Source organism: Ambystoma mexicanum, chromosome 6p (assembly GCF_040938575.1).
Source record: "Ambystoma mexicanum isolate Mex_15411 chromosome 6p, UKY_AmexF1_1, whole genome shotgun sequence".
Classification (NCBI taxonomy): domain Eukaryota; kingdom Metazoa; phylum Chordata; class Amphibia; order Caudata; family Ambystomatidae; genus Ambystoma; species Ambystoma mexicanum.
The window spans coordinates 1,423,476,076-1,423,498,381 of NC_090935.1; the positions used below are offsets into that span (position 1 = coordinate 1,423,476,076).

Here is a 22,306-nt window from a genome sequence, read left to right on the forward strand (position 1 = left end):
ATCATTTTCAAAGATGACACCAGGTTCTTGCTGTAAAGTGATCGTGATAACTCGGCTGCATGGTTCCTGCGCCGACTTTCCATGCCATTATATATAGGAAATTACAGTTGCATGAAAAACATGCAGGAGGCCCATTCTGCGCTTCTTCCTGCATCCCCACGAATACGGATGTGGCTGTAATTGTTTTATGAATTTTTAACAGACAGAACGTATTGTTTTCTTGAATGTTGTTAAAGTCCGTTTCAGCTGAATCAAACAAATGATTAAAATGCGTATCATTTATTGCAGCTTTCAAATGATGAGGACATCCATAACGTTGGCACTGCCATGACTTTTGGCTTTGGCACGCTAGCCTGCTGGATCCAGTCTGCACTCACGCTCCGAATAAACCTCAAGAATGAAGGAAGAAGAACTGGAATCCCAAGGGTTATTTTATCCGCAACTATAACACTCTGTGTTATCCTGTGTATCCTTTTCATTTACTTGCCACAGACCCACTATACACTCTGTGTTATCCTGCCACAGACACACTATACACTCTGCGTTATCCTGTGCATCCTTTTCATTTACTTGCCACAGACACACTATACACTCTGTGTTATCCTGTGTATCCTTTTCATTTACTTGCCACAGACCCACTATACACTCTGTGTTATCCTGCCACAGACACACTATACACTCTGCGTTATCCTGTGCATCCTTTTCATTTACTTGCCACAGACACACTATACACTCTGTGTTATCCTGTGCATCCTTTTTATTTGCTTGCCACAGACACACTATACACTCTGTGTTATCCTGTGCATCCTTTTCATTTACTTGCCACAGACACACTATACACTCTGTTATCCTGTGCATCCTTTTCATTTACTTGCCACAGACACACTATACACTCTGTGTTATCCTGTGTATCCTTTTCATTTACTTGCCACAGACCCACTATACACTCTGTGTTATCCTGCCACAGACACACTATACACTCTGTGTTATCCTGTGCATCCTTTTCATTTACTTGCCACAGACACACTATACACTCTGTTATCCTGTGCATCCTTTTCATTTACTTGCCACAGACACACTATACACTCTGTGTTATCCTGTGTATCCTTTTCATTTACTTGCCACAGACCCACTATACACTCTGTGTTATCCTGCCACAGACACACTATACACTCTGTGTTATCCTGTGCATCCTTTTTATTTGCTTGCCACAGACACACTATACACTCTGTGTTATCCTGTGCATCCTTTTCATTTACTTGCCACAGACACACTATACACTCTGTGTTATCCTGTGTATCCTTTTCATTTACTTGCCACAGACCCACTATACACTCTGTGTTATCCTGCCACAGAAACACTATACACTCTGTGTTATCCTGTGCATCCTTTTCATTTACTTGCCACAGACACACTATACACTCTGTGTTATCCTGTGTATCCTTTTCATTTACTTGCCACAGACCCACTATACACTCTGTGTTATCCTGCCACAGACACACTATACACTCTGTGTTATCCTGTGCATCCTTTTCATTTACTTGCCACAGACACACTATACACTCTGTTATCCTGTGCATCCTTTTCATTTACTTGCCACAGACACACTAGACACTCTGTGTTATCCTGTGTATCCTTTTCATTTACTTGCCACAGACCCACTATACACTCTGTGTTATCCTTCCACAGACACACTATACACTCTGTGTTATCCTGTGCATCCTTTTCATTTACTTGCCACAGACACACTATACACTCTGTGTTATCCTGTGTATCCTTTTCATTTACTTGCCACAGACCCACTATGAAGCGTGACTCTTATGAGTCTAATGTAAGAAATGTTCTTTACACGAAGATCAAAACGGAACCTTCCTAAATTGTGCGCTCTTGTTTTTGCGCATAAACAACCATGTAATATTTCTCATAAACTGCTTTAATCACTTCCTCCTTCACAGAATGTATTGAATGTATCAGTTGTTAAAGTTATGGAAACTATCATTTTGTTATCCCAAAAGAACCAAATTATACAAATAACTCAAACTCGTGAAGTACCAGAAAGCAAGTGAGCTTTGTGATTGTGGACCCAATGTTGAGCCCATTGTACAAAATGGGGGTTTTTGCCCTGGGTGAAATAAACAGTAGCATAGACCTGGGGGGGGGGGAGGTGGTAAATACATCGGTTTTATTTATCTATGCAGCACCGACACTCAGCAGGTAATTTCAGTGTGCGCATTGGAGCTCCGGGAGACGTGGCCTTCCTCCGTCAGTCCCTTGCTCTGTCTGCGCTCCTGCATCGCATCATGAGTGAACAGGTCGTCATGGCACGGAGTGGGGCACGTCACGAATACGGAAGCGCAAAGCTACACAATTCTCAATGGTTATTAATGAAGTTCATACTGACTGGGACGTTGTTCCATTTCTAGTCGAGACTCAGCTTCTCCTTTCTTCCATATTCTCTCCATTTCCCTTTAGTCCTGTTCAACTTCTTCTTCTCCAATCAATGGGTTGTGTTCTACTGCTACTGTAGGGAATTGATGTCAAAGTGTTTTTTTTTTTTAATAACACATTTTATTATGATTTGAAACATACAACAAATAAAACCAAAGCAGTGCCATGCATGACACACTTTTTTTAGAAGGGTCCAGTCAGAATACAAAGCAAGAAAAATCATGAACATAAACACATAGCCAGCGACACATCTCATCCATTTTAAGTCCTTCCCTCACCCTGCTTCCTCCCATGTATGCCATATTCTCTGGAATTTGTTTGGGCACAGTCGTGCATTGTAGATGCATCTTTCGTAGGACATGCAGATATCCATATCTGCTACCCATTTGCTAAACGTGTGTATATCTGGTTTGCCCCACATCATTGCTATATTTCTCATTGCTAGAAAGGCAGCTGTGGATATCAGCAACTTGTCATATCGACCATAGGAGTGGATGCCCCAGATTCCCAGCAACAACACTTTAGGTTCAACAAGAACCTGTTCCCCCAGCACCCCAGCCTGTTTAGAATTCTCTCCCAGAAGCGGCGTATCAGCGGGCATTCCCATAAAATAGGGAAAAGGGTACCATCTGCTCGGTCGCATCACTACTTCTCTCAGGGACATCAATGCCTCCACCCAGTCCTCAGGGTCTATAGCCCCCACCTCTGCCTCCCACCTGCGCTGCAGATCAATCAATTCTCGTGTTGAGAAGGAGGAGATACATTGGTACATAATAGAGGTAACCTTTCTGTCAATTTGTTGTGCCACAATGTTGGCCTTTAGGGGGGTGGGACAGCGTCTATATCAGTGAACTGGGCGTATATTGCGTGGGTAAATTGGCTACGGTGGAATCTCACCGTCGCTGGGAGCCCACAAGAGAGCTATAAGGTGGCAAAGGGAACCCCACCCCCCTGGTCTAATACGTGGCCAAGGGTCAGAATACCACAACAGGCCCAGGTCTCAAATACACTGATCTTATGATTTCAGGCAGGAGTGAGTTTCGCCACTTGGGCTGGACCAGTGTCGGTCTCCCACTCCATACGATGTTCCGACCCCCAAACCGTAACCACATGTTTGGCTGGTGTTGGTAAAGCCCTGTCATTGCCACCCCCATACAATATTTGAATCAGCGTGGCCTCTCCCATCCATGCCCGTTCAGCCTTGACATGAGGAAAGTTTGGGTCCCCATGTATCAAGTCATGCATCACTGCCATTAGGGAGGCCCAGTAGCACTGCAACATGTTCAGCCATCCTATATCCCCTTCCCATACTGAATGCTGTAGTGTATACAGAGCAATCCTGGGTTGCTTCCCACACCATAGCAGGTGTGTAAGGGCCGAGTCCACCCTGGCAAACTCTGTCCCAGGCACCGGGATGGGGTAGCCTGGAGGATGTAGAGCTACCTAGCACCATGAGCATCTTAGATAGTACTGCGTTCCCCATAAGTTTGATTGGGAGGGTGTGTCAGTGTCTCGCATCCTGCAGAAACCTCTCTATGATTGGATGTAGGTTGCAAGAAAGAAACCAGAGGGGATCGGGACCAGTGTGAAACCCCATGTATCAGAAGCCGGTCTGTGAACCATCATCGGAGCCGTCAGGGGGTATCACAAGGTCACAACCCTTTACTGGAAACAGGAATTATTTATGCCAATTAACCCTAAGCCGGTAACTGCTTCACTGTCTCAGAGACACTGAGTCACGATGGGACAAGGGACACTCGGGTCACCCAAAAATATTAACAGATCAGCAGCATAAAGGAAGACCCTATCCTCGTGGCCAGTGGGCCAGCGGAAACCCCTCCATGTCAGGTACATGCAAAGCCATATAGCCAGCGGCTCCACTGCAAATGTAAACAAAAGGGGGGAGATTGGGCAACCCGGTCAGGTCCCCTGCCCCAAAGGGAAGGATCTGGATGTTGCCCCGTTTACCCTAACCTCAGTGACAGGAGCCATGTATAGAAGTTTGAACCAACATATTAACTGTTCCCCAAAGCCCATCCCCGCCAGCACCACGCCTATGCTTTTTCAAAGTCTACGGCAAGGATTGCCAGGGGCTTGGGAAGAACCGAAGTGCGATCCATCATCAGATGGAGGCGCCTGATATTCATGCGGGTGGATCTGTCTGACAGAAAACCACACTTGTCCAGGTGTAGCAGTGAGGTGATCACCCGCAGCAGCCAGTTGGCAAGAATCTTGGCTAGCTTCTTGGTCTTGCCGTTTATAAGAGAGATAGGGCCATAGGAGGAGCACAAGGTAGGGGGTTTGTCTTTTTTTGGTATAACAACTATGGTGGCTCGCCAGAGGTCCGGGACAGGGTGCCTTCTTCTCCACTGTGTGGGAACAGATTGAGTAGGCGTGGCACCGCCAGGCCACCCGTCTTTTTCCACACCTCCACTGGGAACCCCATTGGGGCCTGGGGTTTTCCCAGATTGAAGCTGGGAGCAGGCCTCTACAACACCTCTTCCTCTGTAATCTCTGCCTCTATAGTGGTCGACTGTTCTATAAAGAGGCGAGGGAGTGCGATGTCACCGAGAGGGCCGCAGTCAACCTGTTCGGTTCTCACAGGAGCCCGATTCGTAGTATTGTGCAAAGCATTCTGCAATCTCAGAATCTTCTGTATGGTCCACCTCTCCATCGTCTAGTATTTCCCAAATATGCCTGTCTCCCTCTTAACGGCATCCCAGCCAAGCCAGCATTTTTCCAGCCTTGTCCCCAGTGCCCTAGATTATTCTCAGCCTATCCCCATTTGCTTGCCTGGCATTATCCATTTGGATATTCCGCAGAGTTTCTCGAGCCGTCAAGAGGAGTCTCTGTGTGGCACAGGAGTCTGACTGAAGAAGGGCCTCCTCCAGGCTCTTAGCTACAATTTCAGCCTCCTGTACCCACTGTGAGTGGGACCTACATTTTGCTGCGACCAGGGATATCAGTTTGCCTCTCGGTAATGCTTTGTAACCCTCCCTGAACACTACTGGACTGTCAACTGACCCCGTGTTAAGTGTGAAATACTCTTTGGTTTTGGACACAATCCCTTCTGAGCTGTCTGGAAAGCCAAGGTAATAGTTGTTGAAACACCACCCCCTGTGATTCCTGGGCCTGCCACTCTCCAGTTCCCTAAGGATCAAGGAGTGGTCAGAGACTCATCGTGCCAAGAATCTGGCTGACACATTCAGGCGTGTCTTCAGTTGCGGGCGAAATAAATAATCTATCCTAGATATAGAGACGTGCGCCACAGAGTGGAAGGAGTAACACCTAGAGTGTTTGTTGACCATTCTACACACATCAAATAGGTTTAACACGTTTGTGAAGGTGTGCAGTTTTGTGGGCACTGTTGGATCCCAGCCCCAAAGGTTAGTGCAGTCCATGGATGGGTCCATGAGCTCACTAAAGTTGCCACCCAGGATCCCTAGTTCGGGCTGATGAGAGAGTAGCAGGCTCTGAATAGTGTCTAGGAGGGTACATGGGCAGCGGGGGAGAGGTGTAGACGGCCAGGCTTGGCTTGGAGCATCCAAAGGGGCAACTGCTTGTGAATGTGTATCAGCACCCTATGGGAGCCACAGAAGAAGCCTGCATGTGTTGCACTTGTGTAATTAGTTTGCCTCAAATTATTGCAGTCTGAACCTGCTGAGTGTGTTACTCGAGGAGGAGAGCCACATCTGGGGAGTACCTGTTCAGGAACTGGAGAACCAGGCCCCGTTTAACCCAGGAGCACAGGCCATTTACATTCCAGGATATCAACTTGAGTTTCCTGCTCCGGTCAGTGGCCCCCATCGTGTCGCGAGGAGGCGAATATATCCGGACCCAGAGCAGTAACCCCAATATACACCTGGGATGCAACCCCCCCCCACCATTGTATCTTCATGTCAACATCTTGTGCTGCATAACAAACATTACAAACCCCAACTTTCCAACCGCCCCCACACCATACTTCGCCCCAACTGGAAGTACCTGTCACCCAAACATGTGACGAAATACCCACCAAACTAACAACGAAAGAGAAAGTGCAGTGTCAAGGGCTCCAAGAGCCAGGTCCAAAGTTTTAAGAAAAGTAAATGACAGAGGAAAAGAAGAAAGGGTAAATCAAGGGTGGGGGGAGGTGTCTTCTTTGTCAGGGCCATTGCGATCAATTCGCTGATGTGCAGTCGGCAGCGGCTAGGATGTGCCAGTTTTTCCAACACTAGGGCAGCAATTCCATTCAGTTCAGGAGGTTTCATTCCGCACTCCATGATGACTGCGAGGCGACCACCAGGAGGAGAGGCGCCACAGGTGATGGAGATAGTGATGCATCAGAGGGTCTTGGTCGGTCAGGTATTTCCATCGGGATGCTCCCTCGATTGCGCCCCCTGGAATCTCTTCCCAGATGAGTCTCCGCCCATGTCCACGCTGCTTGAGAATCTGCAAAAGCCTGGATAGTCCCATTGTGGCGTATTTTGAGAAGAGCTGGAAAGGAGAGGGCAAACATGACTCTGTGTATGGAGACGTTTCTTGATTGCATCAAAGGACTGGCAGGCCCTCTGGACTTCTCTTCTGTAGTTGGGGAAAAAGGAGATCTTGGTGCCATTGTAAGTTATAGCCCCCTTCACTCGGGCTAGCTGGAGCAGGGTATCTTGGTTGTGGTAGTTAAGGAGCCTGGCTATCACTGTGCTAGGCGGCGCCTGGGGTCAGGGGACCTATCGGGACTCTGTGCTCCCTTTCAATAGAGAAGTCTGAGAGGGTCTTAGGTTTCACAAAGTCCGTCAGCCAGGATTCCAGAAAGCGCTCCAGGCTGGGTCCTTCAGATTTTTCAGGCAGGTTTAAAATAGGAAGGTTGTCGCCCTCTTCAACTCTGTCCTCAAGGGCCTTCATTTTTAGGGTGACCACAGACAAACAATGCTCCACGGAGAGTGTCTTCAGAATCTGAGATTCGCCATTCCGCTTCACCCATTCTGGGCGCAAGTTTGTTTAAATCACGGCAAAGGAGCGAGACGTCAGAGCGTAGTACATCGATCTTCCCCTCCATGTAGGTCATAGAGTTTGCAAGGGCACTCTTAACACCTGCCAGGGAGAGGGTAGCAGGGTGAGCACCCTCCACCAACCCAGCATCTTAGGGGGCAGACCTGGATGCCCCAGGGTCTGAAACTGTGTATTGGTCCATTTTGTTCTGGGTACCAGTCTTTCCGTTTTTATCTTTGACCATTGTGTATGACTGACACATGGTACGGGGTACAAGCCGTCCCCCACACCAGTCAGACCGGTCAATGTCAGGGGCCCCCCTAGGGTACCCAGCAGCGCACCGGAGGGCTGATAATTGTGAGAGTCTGCAGGGTGTAGAGACCAACACACACAGTTCAAGAAGTTCACCACTTCTTCTTGGAGCAACTGAACTCCATTGTCTGAGACCAACTCTCTCTCCTGGACAGTCCTCTTTCCTGAAAATGTTTGTGAGAGCTTGCATAATTGAAACAGTGTTTATTGCAGGTAATTCAGCCTCAATCCAGTAGTAGTCAACTAATACCAGTGCATATCTTTGCTCCATGGGCATGTGATCCATCGGGCCGATGAAGTCTGTGCACATTTTCCGCCAGCGCTTTGCAGTTCATTCCACTGATTGCATTGGTGGTGTGCGAGTCGTGAGGAATTTGTCAACTTCTTCTCTTGATATCACTGCCCATGCCTGGCCACCAATATTGCTTTTGCAATCTCCATTTGGAAAATGTACTGCATAAGTGGTCTTTGTGAGCTAAGGACAGTAATTTGTCAGTGAGTTCTGCTGGCGGAATTAATTTATCAGTTCTACGTATTAGTCCTTTTTCCATGATCTGGCTTGGAGTTTGCTATGAGGACATAAATGTAGTAGAAGATGTCTTTCGGTCGGCCTTTCTGTCTTCATAAATGCTGCTATTTGAAGCAGAGTGCTCTCTTATCTGGTTTCTTGTATCCGTTGCCTTGCCGAGATGCTGTGTGTTGTGTGCTCTGTGTTCTTCTGCGTCCTGAATTGATGCTACGATGCAGTCATTCGCATCCCATTAGTCATCTGGGTTTGGGGGCAATGGAAGTCTGGATAAACAGCTAGCTTCTAAGTTTTACCATCAAGGTACATACTCAACGCTGAATGTGAATTCCTGTATCTTTGCAGCAAATCAAGCTAGTCTTGAAGTAACATTGTTTGGTCACCCCCAGCATTAGTATATGGATGGAGGGGCTTGTGGTCTGTGCGGAGCGTGGACGGCCTTCCCCATAAGTAATTCCTGAAATGCTTGGTAACCCATGCACACACAAGCATCTCCTTCTCAATAACAGAGTCATTTTGTTTGGTATTAGTAAGTGCTCTTGATGCGAAGTCCGCCATGCAATGCCTAACTTTCTCTTTGCATCATGGTGGTTCCTCGGCCATAGGCACTGGCATCAGTCGTTATCATTTTGTGTTTGTCCGTTACAAACGAACGTAGCTTGAGTGCACTGAGGGTGTTTGCCTTAATCGTGTCTAAGGCATTGTGGCACGCCTCTGTCCACTCATAAGGTCCTTTTTTTTTATAGTATTGCTCTGAGCGATTCATTCTTTGCAGAGAATGCCTCCACAAATGTTGCATGGTACTCTGACAGGCCCATAAACAGGTGTAATTGTTCCTTCGTGGTTGGATTGGGAGTTTTCTTTTCGCAGCATCAATCATTTCTCCTTAGGCGTATATAGGGCTGTGGTGGGTGTGGCACAATGCGATTCTTCTTCATGACCATAGACCAGGATGTCTACTTGAGAAAATGCCCCATGTATGTTTATTTAGCAGATTAGTGACCAGTCTTTGAAAAACTACTGCAGCCAAAGATGAGCCAAAGGGCAATCTGGTATATTGGAAGGTCCCCTCTGGTATGATGAATGCTGTGAGATGCTTTGAGTCCGGCTTGCGTTCTTGAAATCAAGCTTTGTAAAGGTCTGGGCATCTCGCTTGTAAAGGTCCCTGCATCTCGCACTAGTAGTAGTTCTTTGATGTTTGGCAATAGGTATGAGTCAGTGATGATGTTTTATGTTCAACCTGCGAAGATCGACACACATCTGCATCTTTGAGCTGCTTTGTCTTTTTTGTCAGTACAATCAGACTTGGCCAATCTGTTGCCTCTACTAGTTCTATGATGCCTTGTAGGGGCAGGTCTACAAATAACTGTTTTAATTCCTTGCGTGCTGCTAAAAGAACTGGTCATACTTTGTGGTTTGTGGATGAGAGTTAAGTAAATTTGCGACCGATTGGTGCTGGACTGTGAATACTTGCTCAGGAGAACATGGGTCTAATTTGATTTGCAGAAGCAGCCTTTGGTCACCCCACGATAGGACAGCAGGGCCCTTTTCGGAGACATATACTTTAATCACTGCTGTGTGTTCCTTAAAGAATGCTGTGCTTCTTCTGTAACACAGCAGTTAAATTGTGTGCCCCCCTTGAGCTCTTGCGTTCGTATCTGGAGCATGAAGTCGTCCTCTGTATTGTGGACATGATTTGAAACGTGTTTCCTTTGGTAAGATCAAAACTGCAGTCTGCCAGTACATTCGGGCTGGCTTTGTCAATTTTGATGTCACAGATCCTTTTTTACATGGATCTGTTTTTCCATTGAGACACAGAACCAATTGTTTGAATTGTTCACTTGGTTCCTCGTCATCTGAGATGTCCTGTACTGCTGCTAATGTGCGCTTCCTCCTTAAATTGCACATTGCAGTGGCACTCTGCACCTTCCTTTCCTGTGGATGGGCATGCCCTGTTGTTGGCTATGAGGTTGCGGGTCCCGCAACTAAAACATTCTTGTTTCCTTTCCCCTCTTTTTCTTTCAGGAGGGTGTCTCTGTGGTGCTTCCTCCCATGTTCTGCGTTCTGTATGGGCTCTCTCTTGGTCCATCTTGACCGGCCTTTTCCTTACTGTAGAGACCTCTTTCTTGTTCATATGGCTTACTTATTTAATGGGGCCAAGTGATTGTTCCACTGTCTTGGAAATGGTGATCGTTTGTTCTAGAGTGGGATCTCTACTCATCCATAACGCTTCTTGGATCTTCACATCTCAACAATGTACTACAAGTTGATCACGGATGTTGATCGGCCATGTTTCCAAATGCGCACGTGCTCGCAAGCTCCTTGACAGACTCATCTATTAGTCTAGGAAGACGATTTCAGTCTAGTGTAGAATTTCTCAATTCACTCAATGACTATGTTTGGGACGTTTGCATCCGAGCCATGGCTTCTGCATATGCATCATCGTGAGCTGGGCTGTCTTGTTTTCTCATGAACAATCAATCGTTGGCCTTCAGTGCCAAATGTGCTCCTTAGAAGCACAAGTTTCCCTCTGGGGCAAACTCAGTTCCATCCATTCCTTCTAGGTAAGTATGGAACTGAGACTTCCATTAGAGGCCATGGAATGGTTGGCTCACCTGGGGTTTGAAGGAACCTAAGTGGTGGAGTGATTCCTTGCAGGTTGGCTAAATATGAGTTTGTTGCTTCCCTCTCCTCTCCTTGTTGGTTTCTCCTCGGGTGCCGGCGCACGAGAGGACGTTTGCACTGGTCTATAGCCTCTCACATTCGTCATTGTAAAAAAGTAGCTTAGTTCACTGGATCAAGTAAACAGTAGCATAGAACGTAGAGGCTAAATACAGTTTCATTTATCTATGCAGGGCCAACACCAGGCGAGTAATTTCAATGTGCGCGTTGGAGCTGAGGGAGACGTTGCCTTCCTCTGTCAGTCCCTTGCCCTCTCTGCGCTCATGCACTACACCTGTGCGGCTCCGTTTCTCGTGCTGTCTTATTAGTGGTTGTGCCCATATGATGCAGATCGGGAGGGCTTCACAAACACGGAAGCGCAATGCTACACTCATGGCCCTAGATTTCAAAGAGTATGGATCGCTGATTGCATTTAAAAAAAGAGACATAATTGACAGACTATCATAGAAAAGGAGCAATGGATGAAAATCTAGACACATTAGCACCTATATTTGAACCTTGGTTTTGAGCAATTTCAGCTCAACGCGCTGTTTGGAACTTTTTTCAGCGTTCCCTTCCCTTGGCAGTGTCGGTGCATCCTCCTGCACTGTATCTACTCCTCTTGTTGGTTCCATTGCTTTTGCCAGGTGCTTCCACCATTGAAGTAGAAAGAGGGATGCTTACTTTGTGAAACAGATTCTTTTCAATTTCTGTGTCAGCCATGTTTCTTTTTTTGTTATTTGAGCGAATACAGTGTTCCAAACGCATTGATTTTGGAGCACAAATGTGCTTCTTTCCTAAAAGAAACCTAGCCCCTCAGCATTGGTTTCAGTTGCTGATAAAGCCGATATCCCCTTAGCCAAATTAAAGACCAATTTTTTGATGTTAGAACACTCGACAGCCCGTATGTTGGACACTGTGTCTGAGAGCAGGGTTTTCTGGAGGTGCTAATACTTTCATTATTATTATTTGTATTATTCTTTATTTCCATATGATTCTAAAAGAATCTTTACAAGGGAATAAAAACCATTTTCATTACATCACATTTCTTAAAAGAAGACAATTTACATAGCATAATCAATTACTTAAAAATATCACTTGTAATATTTAAACACTTGGTTAACACTTGATTAAAATACAATAGACAATTTATAACCGCAACGGTCAGTGCAAGTCCAAATTCAGCTGTGTCTATAGATATTAGTGCAAACAATAGCCCAGAGTAGAATTAACAATGACTACTTTAAGTCTGCTGGGTATGTAAATAAAAAACAATTGTAAAAAAGACTAAGTGCATAAATATATAGCATTAAAGTTCTTAGTGGCTGCTGACACACAGCCCATCAATTTTCTACATTCACATGCTATAATAATTCATGTTTCAACTTGTACCTGGACGTCCTATATATATGCGGATAGTGATTTAAAAAGCTTAGTAATGTACATTCACGCTAAGACTTGATCCATTAATTATACTAAAATCCTTTAACCTTGGTAATAGTTTTTTTTGTACAGTCTTTATGCCATAGCTGTCAACGTACTGTTTTGGTGGATGACACACGCCATAGAGCCCATTCCGTCACCCGCCAATCCCCTTGCCCGTTCATTAATGTCAATGGAGGGCTCACCCTGGAATCCATGTTGAAGAATGTTTTTATTCATTAAAACCCCTTAAGTGCCAGGCTATTATGCAAGTCTTTGCAGAAAGTACGAGCATAATCCGCATTTGGCACTTATTAAAGCTTGAAAACCTCTAACATTTTAATTCACAACGCGTTTCCTTGCGTTTGACATTTTATTTAGTAGAATAAAATAGATCCATTTGTAATGTTTCAATCGAATCCATGATGTTTCCTCGCAGCAATTTGCTCAAGGCCCATTTGATTTATTTTGTTACCATATTTTACTGCACAAATTGTGAGCCTAGACTCCCACGAAATCCTCTCGCATCCCCACAACCCCCCTAACTTTTTATATACCTAAACCCAATCCCCATCTACATTTGCAGTAAAATGTGGTAAAAGAAACGTACGACCAAATGGGCCTCGAACAAACTGTTGTGCGAGGAAATGGGGTGGTTCGTTTCAATACACCTGTTTTGGTACACTGTCATTATATTCTCTCTTGAGATGCTTTCTACTCTAAAAGCGAACTGTGCTTATTTTGTCTAGCATGCAGGTAGATTGCCTGGGGGATAGATCCAGTGGTCGAAGTGGGCGGGAGTGGTCTGGAGCAGTGCTCCTCTACTTATTTTAATTAAGTTTTACTGTTCCTATACTTTCATTTTTAAAAAGAAACCGTTCTGGAACGGTTTCGTTTGAAAATAAAAGTGTAGGAAGAAGTTAAAACTTGCACTTTCAGTTCACGTTTCTTTAAAGAGCAGGCACATGTTTTTTGGGGTTTTAATTGTGCATGGGAGTGGGCACGGCGATGGGGTCTGTGGGGAGCGGTGCAGGCAAGTAGGGAACAAAGTTCCACTACTTCTTTTCGTACACTTCGACCACTGGATAGATCTACGAAAGATAAAAGAAATAGATATTTTGTATTCCCAGATTAAACAATCAAAGTTATGCCAATTAATTCTACCTTAATGCATAAAACAAGTTTGTTTTGCATGACAATTTGTTTGGCTTGCTTTTTTGACACTGTATTTGTGTCAAATTGTTGTAAGTACTGTGTTAAATTTTGGAACCTAGAAGACTGGATTCCCTACAGTATTAAAATTGGATGATCCTGGGAATAGCTCCTCTCTTTGTGCCTCTGTCAAGTTAGGAGTGCTTAAAACAGAGTCCACCTTCAAGTGCTACATACAAACTAAACAGATATTGGAAAAACCGATAGTTTTTGCTTTCTTATAGGCATTACAAAGATGGTCTGTGAGGAGTCCTGAAACCCGGGGCGGTGAGGAGAGAGGGAGGGAAAGGGAAGGAAAGGTACATAGAAGTCGGGAAAAGAGGATGGACATTAGCGAGGTAAACAGTGGCGCTTGCATAGCACTGTCTGCAGAGGTATATAGAGGGAGATGGAGGGCAGTACACATGGATGGACAAAAAGGCACCACTAAAACTTTCTTTGTAGCATTTCAGATGCGTGAAAACCCACATGTCATCAACTGGATCTAGCCGAAACTGGGTTGGGTCTATTTGACCTAAAACATTTGACCTAATCACATTTGATTGAATTTATTTGACCTTTTTTTCTGTCTAAAATGCGGGGTGAGATCCTCCGCAACCCCTCCCCCCACTTCCCCTAAACCTAATCTATACCCTTACCCACCCCATATATATATTTAATTAAATTTGACAGAAAAGAGGTCAAAGAAATTCGATGCTTGCAGCATGCAACATTCACACTTAATGCGGAGCATACATATGGGTTATACTTACGCTTTCCTTGCACCGTAAAATGCACTTTTATTTTTAAAAAAGACATTACATTTTACTCGTGTGTACTCTGTGAACATGTTTGCAGTTCTGTTCCCATTTTATTATTTCTTGCTTTTGGTCTTTACATTTATTGAGTATTGCAGTTTATAAAAATAAAAATGCAGCATAGGGAGGCAAACGCAGACAAACCATGGTTTGTTATTTTGATATGAAATATTGCATACTGATGCATATATTTTTTGATATTTTGTTTCCCTGACGGAGGGCCTTGAGCGGGCAGGTGGAGAGGCTGCAAATATTGTTGCTCTCAATGCATTGTGTGATCTCGTGCAGAAGAGATGTGATCGAGCCGTTTGGGCTGCACTGCCCTTTTGGGGTGGGACCAAGCCTGATTTGCATATGCTTTTTCCCCTATCTGAAATGGCTTGGCAAGCGAAGAACTTTGATCTCGAGGGTGGCCCAGCGCAGTTGCCAGAGGTTTAAGATTAATTCTAAACCTTACAGGCATCACCTCTTTGTTTTGTCACCCCTTGTGGGTCAGGTATGCCGAGGTCTCGTGCCTGCTGGGCATAGAGACCAAAGCTACACCTCACTGATGATGCCCAATGAAGCCAAAACATGCCTCGGGATGGCTGCTTGTGGTTTCATGCAGAAGGGATGTGACCTAGCAGTTCGGCTGGACTGCCTCTTTGGGGGTGGGGCCAAGCCTGATTTGTATGGTCTATCCACTTTCTGTTATGGCTTGGCAGGCTAAGAACGATGGTCTGAAGGGCTGCCGGCACAGTTGCCAGAAGTCTAAGATTAATTCTAAACCTTCCAGCCACCACGTCTTTGTTTTGCCTCGGCCAATGTGAACCATGGCTGCCTTTTAACGGCCGTGATAGCCCGCTGGGCAGGCTTTTCAGGCCAAAGCAATTGTGTTCGGATTGTTTACTTGTTTCACATTCTTTTTGTCTTGAAACCGCAATAACTATTTTGCCTACTGATATTCCTCTGAGACCAGCAGTGGGGTCGAACCACTTTGCAAACTATGCCACAATTACTGCATGGTAACTCTGAAGAAATACAAATACATTTTTGCCCACAATCCCTAGAGGACAGCAGTTGTGGAGTGCATTAGGACAATGCTACATTGCTACAACAGCGGTCATCCTCGTGATCCGGAGCCCAACCAAGGGAAGGTGCCTCTTGAGCTACAGGACGGCCTCATGTCTAGGCCTGATTGACATCCATGTGCAAGAAGGCAACACCATACTGTCAACGGCCACCATGCCTGAAATGAAAGGACAGATCTGCAGCATGGAGTACAACTTATCAACAAACCTTGCCATCACGAAAGAGACGATCCTGAAAGAGTTGCCGCTCCTATGCATGAGAGGTCCCCCTGTCAAATTGTACATCAACCTGTCAGCCCGCCCTGTCCCCTCAACATCCAAGAAGAGTCAGCTTTCACCTCCAGGTAGCCGTATCCAATGAACTCAACCAACTCTTAAAAGATGACATTATTGAACCTGCCACGGGCCCGACCCCATGGGTCAGCCGCTCGTCATTGTGCCGAAGGAAGGGGGTCGCCTTAGATTCTGTGTGGACATGTGAATGGCCAACACCGCCATCCAAAGAGAACGACATCCTGGGCTGAGAATAGAGGACATCATTGTCCAACTCAACAAAGCTGTCCTCTTTTCTAAACCTGTTCTCAACCAAGGTTACCACCAAATGGAACTCCACACAGAGGTATTACCGCTTTTGCCACCCATGATGGGTTCTTCGGATACAAACGGCTGAATTTTGGCATCTCATCGGCGGCTGAAATTTTCCACGAAGCCATTGTGATGCTGGAAATGCATCGGAGGGACAGGGCCTCCGTACCCTTGTCCTTTACTGCTTTTTATTGTGTGTTCTGTCGTGTTTTCCGCGCAGGAGTTTGTTTGAGACTCCTGGCGGTGCAGCTCTCTTTTGGTTTGGCTAACACTCATGGGATACCCTTATGGCACCCATGGGTAGGGGTGCAACCCTGTGCCCCTAGTGTATGTTTTTGGGCACCTGTGTGTGACCCACAGAGCAGGGTACAGGCTGGTGGCAGCTCCGTGCTGAAATGACTGGTGCCCTGAGCGTCCTCCATTTTGGGATGCCGTTACCTTGATCTTCACGAAGTCCCGGGAAGCCCTGCCTCTGTCCCTTCCCTCTGACTGGCTGTTGGGTGGAAGTTCCATATATGGTAGTGTGGGGGAAGTGCTGACCAGACTGGCTGGAGCTTTCTCAAGAACCGTATGTTGTGGGTACGCCTGTGGGTGGGACCTGGGTGAATGGAGTGTGTGACGAATACGCATTCTATGTTGTGGGTGTCTAGTATCTGGTGTTTGACACAATGACTGAGACAGCCCTGCCCGAAACCAGTATGAATGCAGTGTGGAGTGTTGAATGGCTGGGTACTTGTCCCAATACGCATAGCTTGTGAGTGTCTGGAGAGAAGTGAATGGCCTGAATGCACTGTGTGCCTGATTGACTGCCTGCCTGCATGAATGCCCTTAGTCGTGATTGGATGCTTGAGTTTGACCCTAGCGGAATGAATGGGAGATCAACAGTATATCTGGGGACCTCTCACTGCTAGGAATCGTGTTCAGAAGCTGAAGTCCACTACGATGAGTAACTGAAGCTTGACTTTGAAGCCCTGCTGGACTGGAAGAATTGCTGTTGCTCTTCTCCACAATCTGAAAGCTGCTGTGTCTCTAAGGACTGACCCAGAGAGGACCTGGTAAGGCGCCCTCTTCCCGAGCTACGAGAGACCATCGTGCACTAGCTGATCTTTGCCAAAGCTCCCTGGTAGACTGACCTTCGACAGGCTGCCGACCCGAGACAGGGACTGCTCCGGAACTCCAAGGAGAAGCGCCCGGACTGTTGTCCGCCACTATCGACGACCGCCGTCGCTGACCGGAGCCGCCATGCTCCCGTTTTGCCTAAGAACTTTCGAATCCAAGGACGCTCTCGTCTGCATCGTCGCCGCTGTATCCTGCTGGAGAAGACTTGACTGTCGACGTGCCGAGTAGCATCCGCCAGTGGGTTTCCCGCCACCCAAAGACCACAGAGACGCCGACGACTCGACACCCTTGCTGGGCCACAGTTCTTTAAACTCTTTGCGGTCCAGAACTTTCGACGCTGAGGTGCCCAGCACGCCTCTTCCTTGCAGGACGTTTACGCTTCCCTGTCAACGAGCATCACTAGGAACGAAGCGGCCACTTCACCGTCGTAGCTCGCCCTGTTCTCCGTCAGACGTTCGACGACCTGTGACTCTTGCCTTAAAGTGAGGCCATTCAAGAAGGGCCGTCGATTCCCCGACGAGGAATGCTACAACGCCAGGTATTTTGGGGTTGCAGAGCTATTGGGAAGTCTATTGTGAACAATATATGGACTGGGCTTGTATCTTTCTTCTGCAGGTTGCCCAGGTGGGGGATCTCCACACAGAGCTGTGTTTAACGGTAGTGACCAGTATTCTGCCAACTGTTCAACCATCTTGCTTTCCTTCCTCTCTCTACTGCTGGTCTCCTCTTTATTTGATCTGTGTGTCATTCTGACCGTGTGCACTTTAATGAGATCTGATAATATTCTGGTACCACTTTAGAACTGTATATATTTACCATTGTTGATTTTCGGAGTACAAAGTGAGTTATTGTGATAGTGTACATAACCTTGAATATTAATTATATAAAGAATGTGACAGAGTGTGGACATTCCTTTGTGGGGGCTTGGGGACTACACTGTACTTTAGAACCAGCTGCATCACCTCCTGAGAAGGTAGGCCTTGATTGTTCAACTACGTTACCAATAATAGAGAATCTTGGCAGGGGTCCTCTGTGCCTCTCCTCTACCATATAGAGAGCAGGAGTACAGACCACCCCCCTCCGGTGTCTTTACAGCCATAAGACAGGTTATCAGACCTATTAAAGGGACACTCAACTACAGTGACGATATTCTTGTGTTCGGGAAGTCGCAAGAAGAACATGACCTAGCCTTTCGCGCAACCTGCGCCGCCGTTCAGGAGGCAGGACTGACACTCAGTCTGTAAAATTGCAGTTTCAGCAAATCCAAACACAAGTAATTCGGCCATACCTTTTCAGCTGAAGGCATGACGCCTGAGCCCGATAAGGTTTCCACCATTTTCAACCTGCAGGAACCGAGCCAAGTAGCGGATGTGAGATCATTCTTGGGGATGGCTGGCTCCTGCGCCAGATACATCGTCCCACTTTGCCACCATCACGCGACCGCTGCAGCGGTTACTGCAAAAGGAGGTCCCATTCACGTGGTCGAATGAGTGCCAATCAGCATTCGATACAATCAAAAAGGCGCTGGCAGAAGCCAGGAAACTTGTCTACTTCGACCCGGACTAGCATACAGAGATTGTGGTGGATGCAAGCCCAGTGGGCCTACGTGCCATCCTGGCACAGACCAGTGGAATCGACGCTCACCCCAGACACATTGTGGCATACGCCAGCAGAACGCTGGCCCCACCAGAATCTGCCTATTCGCAGTCCGAGAAGGATAGCTTGGCTGCCGTGTGGGCGTGTGAACACTTCCACAACTTTGTAATAGGCAAGAAGTTCACCCTTATCACTGACCACCAGGCTCTGCTGTCCCTCTTTGGAAACCCCAGGACGACAATGCCCCGGAGGATTGAGCGATGAGGCATCAGACTCCAGGAGTACGATTTTGAAATCGTTCATCGGCTGGGTGGCGAGAACAACTCGGCAGACTACTTATTGAGACACCCAACTGTCAAGCCGGTCCCCAGACCTGGAGACACTGAATACATCAGTTACGTCACATCCAACGTGTTGCCTCCAGCCATCTCGCTTGAGACCTTAGCGTCAGCATCTGAAGCGGATCCTTCCATGGCCTTGGCGATAAGCTTCACCAAAAACAACAGATGGAAGGACCATCGCCGCGCCGTGCTCAGACACCCAGCCACTTGCAAGGATGAACTTGAAAGGTTGGCCAAGGTTCACTCTGAGCCAGCTGTACAGGACAAGACAATACTCCTGAGAGGGTGCCGACTGGTCATCCCAGTGACCCTCCGCTCGGAGGTCATCAAGACAGCCCACGAAGGCCATCGTGGGGCGGACAATACCAAAAGACAGCTCAGGTGTCATGTCTGGTTCCCGTTCCTGGATGCTATGGTAAACTGTGTAGCTTGGCAATGTACGGCCAGAGCCGAGCCTCCGATCCCGCTCCGACCACGCAGATTCCAGATCACTCCTGGGAGAGGGTCGCCATAGACTTTTACGGGCTCCTTGAGTGCTTGACCCTAAGAGACGGGTAAGAAATAGTGTCCAGTGCACTCCCTGCCCCTCACTGTGTGGTGTCCCCACTAAATTCTCAGATGCAGTGAAGAACCTGGGTTGCATCTGGCAGTCGAGTTTGGACTGTAATTCTCAGGTTAGTCAGACTGTCAAATCTGTATAGTATCAATTGAGACTAATAAAACCTGTTTCATCACTCATTGCTGAGAAGGGCCGCTCAATGGTTACCAATGCCAGGTTAGATTACTGTAATGCCCTTCTTATGGGGGCTCAACAATTTTAAATCAAAAGATTGCAGGTTGCCCATAACACTGCCGTTAAGCTAATCTTTTCGTTTCCTAGAAAGAAAGCGATCTCGCAACTCCGGAGGAATCTCCACTGGCTCCCAGGTCAGCAAATAATTCTTTTTAAAGTTCTCTGTCTGGTTTTCAAAAGTATTCATGGGTTGGCACCAGCTTATTTGACTAGGAAAATCCAAATGTACCGTCCATAACGATATAGGGAGTATATATGAATATTTTGCTGAGATCCCAGCGGTGCCGCTTAATCTCAAAAACAGGGAGATTCAATATGAGATTATCCAGCCGACCTATTATACTCCCACTGAGTTATTTAATATGGGTCTGGTTCCCTCTGCAACGTGCTGGAGACGTTGCAGTGGCACTGGTACCATGGTTCATGCCAGGGGCGTTGCTAGGGGGGGCCAAGGGGGCTATAGCCCCTGATCTTTTGGTTGTAGCCCCGGATAGAATCTCAGGAGCTACAACCAAAAGACTAGCTAGCCCCCAGTCCCAACAGTTCCGACATCAGCATAGCCCAGGGTCTTTTCCAGACCTAGCAACACCCCCGGTTCATGCTCTTTGGACATGTTCTCGGATTGTCCCATTTTGGGCCACAATTCATCGACTCATATCACGTATTCGTGGCTCTGGGCTTGCACAGACCCCTGAGTCTATGCTGTTTGGGGTGGAGGAAGGGGAATGGCATGAGGACCCTGTGAAACGTAAACGTAGGCATATCATGCTATTCTCCGCACCCCATCGTCCTTAATTGGAAAATGGAAGCTCCACCCACCGAATCTCCCTGAGTAGCCCTGCTTTCAAAGCTTTGTGCTTTAGAGAGCAGTAGCTACAAAAGGATCTCTCATAATACACACAGCGACACATTTTGGTAACTAGTGTAACCATGTATTTAACTGCAAAATATTCTATTACTGTAGACCTGTTCCCTCATTCATCGAGCTTTTATATCGGAGGTGAATTCTGGAATTCATATACGCGATGCGGCTATACCATAATGTGTATAGGGCCCTATTGATGAGGCATGAGGGTCAACATGGTTGGGAAGTGGGCTTATAGTACTGGATCACACTACGTGCATAATGTATGTCTTCTCCATATGCCTATATTGTTAGTTTCTTGTATACCTATGTCTTTATTTTTTGTGGACGCTGGGCGGACGTATAACGGACATGCTAGACGACGGTGACAGTTGTATTTTCAGCGTGATCTTGGTCGGGTCACAACAACGGTCATCCTCCGGAGCCCAACCAAGGGAAGGTGCCTCTTGAGCTACAGGATGGCCACATGTCTAGGCCTGATTGACATCCATGTGCAAGAAGGCAACACCATACTCTCAACGGCCACCATGCCTGAAATGAAAGGACAGATCTGCAGCATGGACTACAACTTATCGACAAACCTTGCCATCATGAAAGAGACGATCCAGAAAGAGTTCCCGCTCCTATGCATGAGAGGTCCCCGTGTCAAATTGTACATCAACCTGTCAGCCTGCCCTGTCCCCTCAACATCCAAGAAGAGTCAGCTTTCACCTCCAGGTAGCCGTATCCAATGATTTTGCCTAGAAAAAACTGCCAATGTTATAACCTGATCATGTTTTGCTTCGTCGTTTTATGTACATTTAAGTAGCACTTGTTGGGGTGCGGGGTGCTGGGCAGGTATCTGAAAGATGCATAATGCTGATACTTAATCGCCTGTAATCGGCTATCTGTCCTCCTTTTTTGTGTGAAATGTTATGTTGAATCTTAAGAATAAAAAGGTTGAATCAAAATAATGTTGGCATGAGCCAATCTGGTTGCATCTTTCTGGGTACATGGGCCTGGGCCCACCTGCAGGCAAACCAGTGGCCACAGATCCAAGTTTCAGGTAGCCAAAACGTTACATGGGGTTCGATACATTGTTTTTGGCCATATGTAAAATAAATAAAACCTCATTAAGATGTTGACTCTAACCAGAGCCAACATCCTCACACGAAAGTTTGGAATAAATCCGGCAGGTGGTTTGGTGGGTAGATGACAGAAAGTATTCTATGAAGAATAAATGAGTGTACACATGTGTTGAGGGCCTCCCCCTGTTGCATTATCTCCCCCAGAACAAAGCCACATGAAACGACCTGAACTAATTAATTCGAGTCCGTATTTGTGGGGGAACGTTTTGTGATGGTTCATCAAGCAGTGCCAAAGTTCCAAGCCGTGAAAGGGGTGCTCTTCCTCTCGGGGTTCCAACTTAACCATACCTGCGGAGTTGCTGTATCAGACTCTGAAATACATAAAGAAGCGTAGGTTTGTCTGAACTTTCAGAAAATATTACCAGGCTCCCGGATCTCTCAATTCTACAGACAAATGCAGCATTTCACATGAAATTGACAATATCCGGAAGAATAATTAACATTATCGAAATCAGCAGTTCACA

General features: G+C 46.6%; 1 protein-coding gene across 8 annotated transcripts in view; it reads left to right on the plus strand.

The window, feature by feature from the left end:
* TMEM150C (transmembrane protein 150C) overlaps window positions 1–22,306 on the plus strand; it is a 576,836-nt gene that overhangs the window by 548,856 nt on the left and 5,674 nt on the right. For all 8 annotated transcript variants that reach the window (XM_069626139.1, XM_069626145.1, XM_069626142.1 and 5 more), the window contains one exon: window positions 289–466. In XM_069626139.1, the coding sequence (XP_069482240.1) occupies window positions 289–466 (178 nt within the window). The remainder of the gene's footprint in view (window positions 1–288; window positions 467–22,306) is intronic.